The 9,373-nt window shown below is 37.7% G+C and overlaps 1 protein-coding gene across 1 annotated transcript; it reads right to left on the bottom strand.

Moving 5' to 3' along the window:
• Window positions 1-7,870: 7,870 nt before the first annotated feature.
• LOC132563546 (adhesive plaque matrix protein-like) lies at window positions 7,871-8,770 on the bottom strand. Its single transcript, XM_060228291.1, has one exon. It carries the CDS (start codon window positions 8,768-8,770, stop codon window positions 7,871-7,873), a length of 900 nt encoding a protein of 299 aa, XP_060084274.1.
• Between the last annotated feature and the right edge of the window lie 603 nt (window positions 8,771-9,373).

The raw sequence follows: 9,373 nt of genomic DNA, 5'->3' as shown, positions 1-9,373 counted from the left end.
GCACAAATGTTGTCATACTGATATCATTTAGGAATCACTTCCCTATTAGATATAGACGTGTCCGATGCTCGCTAGGATATATGAAAGTTCCATTGTTGACATTAGTCTTCATTGAAGAACATGACATTACAAGGTATTTGCTTGTTTTGAACAAGGTATACATGGTGGCGTCGTCGATGAAGCAACGAGAGTTTACCTTCCACAACACTTGTATTCCTTCTTAGTTTTCAGAGGTCTCCTTGTTTGCTTAGTTTTCTTTTTGTTTCGCTCTACATCCATCGATTTAGGATTGGTATTCAGATTCTGTCGGTTTGTCGATATTTCCTATGTTGGTTTTGCATTACTAGATATACCGCCACCCAGTTTTATATACACAGTTACATACACAAGATTGTCAGCTTGGAATGCTTACTTGGTGAATTTTGTTTTGTCTATTTTTGTTACAGTAAATATTTCAGACAATGATAAGTCCGCTGCTGATAAAATCGACAATAGGTTTCTTTTCTGCCTGTTCGTCTGTCCATTCGTCCGTCTCTCCGATCTCACTTATACTATACTTGTGGGTCGCATTCACTGTTTGTTCCGTACTCAAGTTTAATATGGGTTCCATTCATTTGATAGAAATCTTCCTTCCATACACCTGTTTATTTCTATTTTATTATCCACTGCCCATCATTAAACTAAAGTGTTCATATGTTTTAGCGAGGGAATTAACGGAAATTTTAACGATGATGTGTGGTGCAACCCTCCCAGAAAAAAACACTCGTCCTTCTGTCTGCTATTTTGTCAGTCCCATATAATGATGTTCGTTTTAATGTCTTCAGATAATGAGTTGAAAATTCAGGTATCGTGTTACAGATCAAGTAGTAAGCAGGAAGCCATCGTACCGATGTTTGGATATCTAAACAATGCCGATTATGAGCTATAAGCTGTAAGTAAGTTTTTATTGACAATTAGTAAATGACAAGAAAATAAACTATTGGTTCCATGTACTATTTTTTGAACAGAGCAAACATTTGAAATGTTGGAAAGTATTCGTTGTTCAGTAGAATTTTCTTACCATATTTACAGATAATGAGATAATGAACTGGAATTCTCTTTTGATATCAACTTACAAACCAAGTTTATGGATTATTCCATTGTCATCCATTGTAAATAATTTGAAACTAAAAAAGAATACTTACATGCCATTTGATAACGACATGAAGTTTAGTAATAACAAGCTACAGGTCAGATTGATAGTATTTTCTTAATTCCCTTTTTGAACCAGAGTTATGACCTTTTGAACATAAACAAATAAAAAAAAACAAAAACAAAAACAAAAATTTCTTTTTTTCCGAGGACTTTTCTTCATATCAACAGATAATGACCTGAATTTTGATTCGTGTCCTTAGATAAGTAGCCACTGCTCACGTTAATTTTTCAGCTCTATAATTTTACAGATTTAATTTTTGGATTTGTTGATTTTATTTCTGGTTATGCTTATGTTTATGATTGTGTAGAAATAGGTTTCAAGCATTTAGTAAATATAGAGACCTTGTTTCATACTTAACCAATCCCATTTTATATCCGATATTCATATCTTATGTCATACTGTTCACCTATCATATCACTCTGTTTGGGTAGCGGAATAAGCACTGGAGGTATAATACTACAATACTGTTTTATATTGGTGACCATGCAGAGGCCAGTTTCCTGACATGCTTTGAACTTATTCATAACATAATTTCTTTATTTGAGATACAGATTGAGGGAATCGAAAACGAAAAATATTAACAATTTTAGAACGAATCAATACTTTAATGTCTTATTTAAATGTACATCTCTCGGGAAGAAGATCAGCGTTTTTTTCTTTAACCAGGAAGAGATATTTGGAGGCCACTTGAAGGGGATAGTTTTAGAATATGTATTTTACAACATGATTCGTACAGACTGCTTCGCATGACAACGAAAATACACCAAATTTTAATTCTCCGTATTCCCTGCATTGTACCAAACTGGACACCATTGTCTCTGAAAGTGACTTTACTGGACAAGTCTTAATCATTTCGTTGTCTTTAAGATCTCCAACCGCCGGTATGGAAAGTCTGTGCTCTGGTTCTAACTTAAACCTTCCCCTTGCCTGCTTTATCTAATTGATTTATGCATGACCTTTATAAAGTTCACTTTGCTGTCGAACATAAGTTTGATTCATTTATCAGAGTTCAATGGTGATTTTAACGTCTGTATTATTGACAAATTTATTTCATTTGAGGTCATATCTAAAGGAATCTTTCTATTGACAATGTTAACAAATTTTACAGAAGTGAAGTGTAGAGACAACATGAAATGGCGAGGAGAAGATGGATAGAGTGGAGCAATGCGATATGACTATTCTGATTTAAACTAACAATTGACTTTTAAAAACAGTGATATTACATGTTGATTTACTTGAAATTCTATCATGAATGTTCGCCCTTGATGATAGCGTTGTAGAGGTAAAAGTGTTGAATTTATTGTCCATAAAGCTGTTGTCTAGTCCAGTCGTCACCGACTGATTTACATGAAAATATGAAATATCTTGCATATCAACACCTAATTAAAAATAAAGGGTCCTTTACTAAAAGTGAACATTCATATTTACATATGTCAACAGTCCTGGGCAAAATGTCTGGTTGGAAACTCTCCAGCTTCCGGTATAGAGGTATTAAAAGGTACTTGTTGGGTGTTGAGAGAGGAATTGTCTACACACGACATCTTTTGATGTTTGGTGTGTCAGGAGGTAGAACATCTTTGGCTCTTCGGTGTGTCACAACGCACGACAACTATTGGTAAGATTTATCACCAGGCACGACATCTTTTTGATGTTGAGTGTGTTACGAGGTATGATATCTTTTGCTGTTCGGTGTGTCACAAGGCACGACAACTCTTGGTAAGATTTATCTCGAGGCATGACATCTTTTTGATGTTGAGTGTGTCACGAGGTATGATATCTTTTGCTGTTCGGTGTGTCACAAGGCACGACAACTATTGGTAAGATTTATCTCGAGGCACGACATCTTTTTTATGGGTGTGTCAAGATGCACCAGGTCTTTTGGTTTTGTGTGGGTCAATCGGCAGGATGCACGACATCTGTTGGTGAAGGCCACTATTTTTGTTTTTGTTGAGAGTGTTACTGGGCACGCCTATTGGTGTTGAGTGTGGCATGAGCCATCTCTGTTGTTGTATTTGTTAGGTCACGTTGATAGTCTCTTCCGTTTTGGTTATGCATTCAGGTTGTGTTGGGGTAAAGGGTATTAAATATACATGCTTGAGCAATTAATATGTTAAAGATTGTTTAATTCCTACCTTGTTAATCACCCTGCCTGTAATTGCGTTTACCAAGTTGTCGTTTGTTCTCACTTCTTTCTCCTCCAATGTCCTCTTCACACTATTCAAAGTCTAAACACTTGATGCAGATGTGAATATAAAATATGTATGAAATATAATATGTTAAATGAAAGATTCACTACCGATGTCATACTTATCTTTTAAGTAAAAATGACTTTTCATTCATTCAATCTACAAACATTCTCTATCAAGGTTTGATCTGCATGACAACTTTCTGGACCAGGCACAGAATTGTACTAGCTTATGGACAGATTGAGTCTGTAAATGCCTCCACTTAAAGGGACATTTAGTGCACGTGCACTCATTGATGATAACAACTAATGGTAGTGTTTCTTTCACTCGTTCTCATTTAAACCTACATTATATATCTATTCTGATTGTCAAGTTTCGCAGGACCTTGATTGCAAAAATCGGGGAGAATGCATGACGTGATGTTGATCTGCTTGAGACACGAGTAAATTGTATACAAATACCTGTTAGAGAAAGGAGCGTGTTTTTAGATCAAGGATCTTTCTTTACACTCGAGATACACTCTTAGATTGTCATCAGGACGGACGGGTGCTATTTCATTTAAGTCAATGTTGATATTGTCTGAACCAATCTAGTAGCTGATTATTTTTAGTTTAATTGTGACAAACAGCTGGCAAACATCTGTTGCTTTTATGCATTTTAAAAATAACAATCTGATATAACGAGAGAATAATAAGAACGTCTAGTGTTGGTAATAAATATCTTGATCATCTCCGGAACAGTAACATTTTTGTAGGTATCAAGTCCTTCTCATACAAAAAGGAAACGTATCTGTGTGGCATCGTTCAAGGCAGAGACGGAGACAGGATACCTTCGGTTACTGTAATGAGGGTAAGAGTTAGGGTTAGGGTTAGGAGGTGATCACAATCAGCAACATATCATGGAGATGAAATGTAAATAGATATACACGCAATATCTCATTTAGCATAGGGAAAAGTCTCAGGTTTGTTTTATAATCCTAATGGTTGTCTTTGAAGGAAACATTTTGGATTGTTTCAGTCTGACTTGAGTTTTGGAAAACAGTGTTTTCCTGATGTTGCTTGGTAGAGGTAATTGACTGATCAAGTTTAATGTTGTTTTACTGGGAGGAGAGATGACAACTTGAGACATTCTACAGCCATTAAGTAACGTCTTGTCTTTCAATGACTAGAAATTAATTGTCATGTTTATTGTATATATCCATCAAAACTGGAAATCAAAGATACGACTGACTCTTTCCAGCAAGTTGTATGATAAATGTGATGATTTCAATTTCCCTATTGAGAATTTTCCATTTCTTGATAGGAAATCCCTGCATCTCCAACCTATGGTATTAACATGTCACAGCTGATTAAATATTCAAGGGCTTGTTCCCATTTTCACGACTTTCGTGCAAGAAGTCGTCAGCTGACTTCCAAACTCGTAACACAACGGTTCAAAAGATGCAGAAGGATGAAAATTATTAGGAAGTTTAATGGTCGGTATAGTGATCTCATTGAGAAATATTTCATCTCTTTGTGCGACATGCTCGTTAGTTTGCCTGTTGGTTCCGTTGTTGTATAGCTTGTTATCATTTGAGAACATTATATTACTTACTTGGATTGACCAAGATTTGCATGACGGGTGTCATCAATGAAGTACAAGATGCTTACTGTTTCGAAACCCCTGGTCTCTTCTCTTTGTACTTTTTTCAGAAGTATCCGTGTAAATATTTCTTTTGTACATGTTTTGCCATACCTTTATGGAAACTGAGTTTGAATTATGATTATGTTGCCATTTTGTCTTGCAGGGAGATATTTCAAGGTAAGTTACAAATAGTTTGTTGTTCGAAACATCAGATTTTGTGCAAGTTTTGTTCTTAACATAAAAGATTTCTGGTTAGTAGGAGATCTGTAAGTACTATCAGTGACAAAATCTTCTTTTAATTCACCTGATCCGAATTACCGATGAGTCAATGCAACGGCATGGCTTCCGGCGTGCCTTAGTCAACATTATCTAAAAATATCCACTAGTCATATCAAATTTGGTCAGAAGCGTCCTTAGTGGAAGGAGGCTCATTTTGTATAAACGTTGGGTCCTACCTCCTGTAGGAATCATTATTATTGCAAAAATTAGGTCAGAAGCAATCTTGAAAGAAGGGAAGTCAATTTTGTATAAATAGTGGGTATTGGCCCACGTGGGCCACAGGACTGTGACTAATTGGGGAAATACACCAAAGTCTTTAAAATTATTGTGGATAGGATTGGTTTCCCCAAAGCAGATTGTAACTGTAAATAGGATTGGTTTCCCCGAGACAGAGTGTGACTGTACATGGGATTGGTTTCCCCGAAACAGATTGTACCGGTACATAGGATTGGTTTCCCCGAGACAGAGTGTGACTGTACATAGGATTGGTTTCATCGAGACAGATTGTAACTGTACATAGGATTGGTTTCCCCGAGACAGAGTGTGACTGTACATAGGATTGGTTTCCCCGAGACAGAGTGTGACTGTACATAGGATTGGTTTCATCGAGACAGATTGTACCGGTACATAGGATTGGTTTCCCCTAGACAGATTGTACCGGTACATAGGGTTGGTTTCCCCTAGACAGATTGTACCGGTACATAGGGTTGGTTTCCCCTAGACAGATTGTACCGGTACATAGGGTTGGTTTCCCCGAGACAGATTGTACCGGTACATAGGATTGGTTTCCCCTAGACAGATTGTACCGGTACATAGGGTTGGTTTCCCCTAGACAGATTGTACCGGTACATAGGGTTGGTTTCCCCGAGACAGATTGTACCGGTACATAGGATTGGTTTCATCGAGACAGATTGTAAATGAACATAGGATTGGTTTCCCTGGGACAGATTTATCCGTACATATTATTGGTTTCCCCGAGGCAGACTGTACAGGTTGATAAGATTGGTTTCAACAACGTAGGAAATATAGGGATGTTAAAATAGCAAATGCTTACTTAAATTGTATTATAACTACTGGTAACTTCCATTTGAAGATGAAGATACTGCGTCAGTTCACGAAATTAGACCGGAGACTCAGTTATGTGCTATTTGTATATATGCGCTTGAGACATCTGTGCTGTTTAAAGGGACGCTGGAAACCTGTCCGTTGTTTTTAGAGACGTTTGAGACATATGTTTTGTTTTAAGAAATACTGTAGACATATGTTCTGTTTTAAGAGACGCTGGAGATATATGTGCTGGTTTTAGAGACGCTGGAGACATATGTGCTGGTTTTAGAAACACTGGAGACATATGTGATTTTTTTTGAGACGCTGGAGACATATGCTATGTTTTTAGAGACGCTGGAGACATATGTGATTTTTTTGAGACGATGGAGACATATGCTATGTTTTTAGAGACGCTGGAGACATATGTGATTTTTTTGAGACGCTGGAGACATATGCTATGTTTTTAGAGACGCTGGGGACATATGTGATGGTTTTAGAGACGCTGGAGACATATGTGATTTTTTTTGAGAAACTGGAGACATATGATCTGTGTATAGAGATGCTGGAGGCATATGTGATGGTTTTAGAGACGCTGGAGACATATTTGCTGGTTTAAGAGAAACTGGAGACATATGTTCTGTTTTAAGAGACGCTGGAGACATATGTGATGGTTTTAGAGACGCTGGAGACATATGTGATTTTTTTTGAGACGCTGGAGACATATGCTATGTTTTTAGAGACGCTGGAGACATATGTGATAGTTTTAGAGAAACTGGAGACATATGCTCTGTGTATAGAGACGCTGGAGGCATATGTGATGGTTTTAGAGACGCTGGAGACATATTTGCTGATTTAAGAGAAACTGGAGACATATGTGATGGTTTTAGAGACGCTGGAGACATATGTGATTTTTTTTTGAGAAACTGGAGACATATGCTCTGTGTATAGAGACGCTGGAGGCATATGTTATGGTTTTAGAGACGCTGGCGACACATGTGATTTTTTTTGGGACGCTGGAGACATATGCTATGTTTTAGAGACGCTGGAGACATATGTGATGGTTTAAGAGACGCTGGAGACATATGTGATTTTTTTGAGACGCTGGAGACATATGCTATGTTTTTAGAGACGCTGGAGACATATGTGCTGGTTTTAGAGAAACTGGAGACATGTTCTGTGTTTAGAGACATTGGAGACTTATGTGCTGGTTTAAGAGAAACTGGAGACATATGTTCTGTTTTAAGAGACGCTGGAGACATATGTGCTGGTTTAAGAGAAACTGGAGACATATGTTCTGTTTTAAGAGACGCTGGAGACATATGTGCTGGTTTTAGAGACGCTGGAGACATATGTGCTGGTTTTAGAGAAACTGGAGACATATGCTCTGTGTATAGAGACGCTGGAGGCATAGGCGATGGTTTTAGAGAAACTGGAGACATATGTGATGGTTTTAGAGACGCTGGAGACATATGTGATTTTTTTTGAGACGCTGGAGACATATGCTCTGTGTTTAGAGACGCTGGAGACATATGTGCTGGTTTTAGAGACGCTGGAGACATATGTGATTTTTTTTTGAGACGCTGGAGACATATGCTCTGTGTTTAGAGACGCTGGAGACATATGTGCCGGTTTTAGAGAAACTGGAAACATATTCTGTGTTTAGAGAAGCTGGAGACATATGTGCTGGCTTTAGAAACACTGGAGACATATGTGATGGTTTTAGAGACGTTGGAGACATATGCTCTGTTTTTAGAGACACTGGAGACATATGTGCTGGTTTTAGAGAAGCTTGAGACATGTGCGCTGTTTTTAGAGACATTGGAGACATATGTGCTGGTTTGAGAGAAGCTTGAGACATGTGTGCTTGTTTTAGAGAAGCTGGAGACATATGTGCTGTTTTTGTAGACACTGGAGACATATGTGCTTGTTTTAGAGAAGCTGGAGATATATGTGCTGTTTTTGTAGACACTGGAGACATATGTGCTGGTTTGAGAGAAGCTTGAGACATGTGTGCTTGTTTTAGAGAAGCTGGAGATATATGTGCTGTTTTTGTAGACACTGGAGACATATGTGCTTGTTTTAGAGAAGCTTGAGACATGTGTGCTTGTTTTAGAGAAGCTGGAGACATATGTGCTGTTTTTGTAGACACTGGAGACATATGTGCTTGTTTTAGAGAAGCTGGAGACATATGTGCTGTTTTTGTAGACACTGGAGACATATGTGCTGGTTTTAGAGACACTGGAGACATATGTGCTGGTTTTAGAGAAGCTGGAGACATACGCTCTGTTTTTAGAGACGCTGGGGACATGTGTGCTTGTTTTAGAGACGTTGGAGACATATGTTCTGCTTTTAGAGACGCTGGAGACATATGTGCTGATTTTAGAGACGCTGGAGACATATATTGATGTGAAGATCTAACCCATTTTGGGAAGCGTTCCATGTTGGTCTTTGTAGAGAGTATTTTTTATGGAAACAACTTAACACTTTTCGTTACATACCATTGACTTATCAGATGATGTATGCTTTTGAGGTTTTCGTTATCTTCGCAATAATAATTTTGTGGACATCGTTTAATGCCTTGTATAGCGACCAATTCACATGACTTATATTTGTCAATATGAATAGCTCTATGGAAACAAATTTAACACAGAGGTAGCATGACGTCCTTCTGTAGTTTTTTTTTCTAACAAATTCAGAGAGGAAACACTCCGTTGTGAATATATTCTACTCAATTGTAAACAGCACTTTGAGCGATAATAGAGAAATTGTCGGTCAATTGTCTTTATCAACTGCACAGAAGTTCCTGTTTCCTTTATACGTAATAAGTGATCACAAAGAAACAGACATTTTATTGTCACTATACATATTCAGATTTATCCCTAGCACAATAGCATTGTCACTCGGAATACAACAGGCGTGTGTATTTTAATAAAACCTGTGTAATGTTGAATGGAGAACAAATTGACGCCCAACGTTAAGCCATGTCCCCATTTTCCCTGTAATAGTCCTGTTCAACAGTGTACAAACCTAACAAAGGACGGCC

This window comes from Ylistrum balloti, unplaced genomic scaffold (genome assembly GCF_031769215.1).
Source record: "Ylistrum balloti isolate Yb309-2 unplaced genomic scaffold, AGI_CSIRO_Ybal_v1 Utg369674, whole genome shotgun sequence".
In the NCBI taxonomy this organism is placed as follows: domain Eukaryota; kingdom Metazoa; phylum Mollusca; class Bivalvia; order Pectinida; family Pectinidae; genus Ylistrum; species Ylistrum balloti.
Note: the sequence above shows the minus strand (reverse complement) of the source record. Positions and strands in the feature narration are given on the sequence as shown.

What these genes read in the sequence shown, in the direction of transcription:
- LOC132563546 (XM_060228291.1), bottom strand. Translation starts at nt 8,770, where the DNA reads ATGGAACGCTTCCCAAAATGGGTTAGATCTTCACATCAATATATGTCT.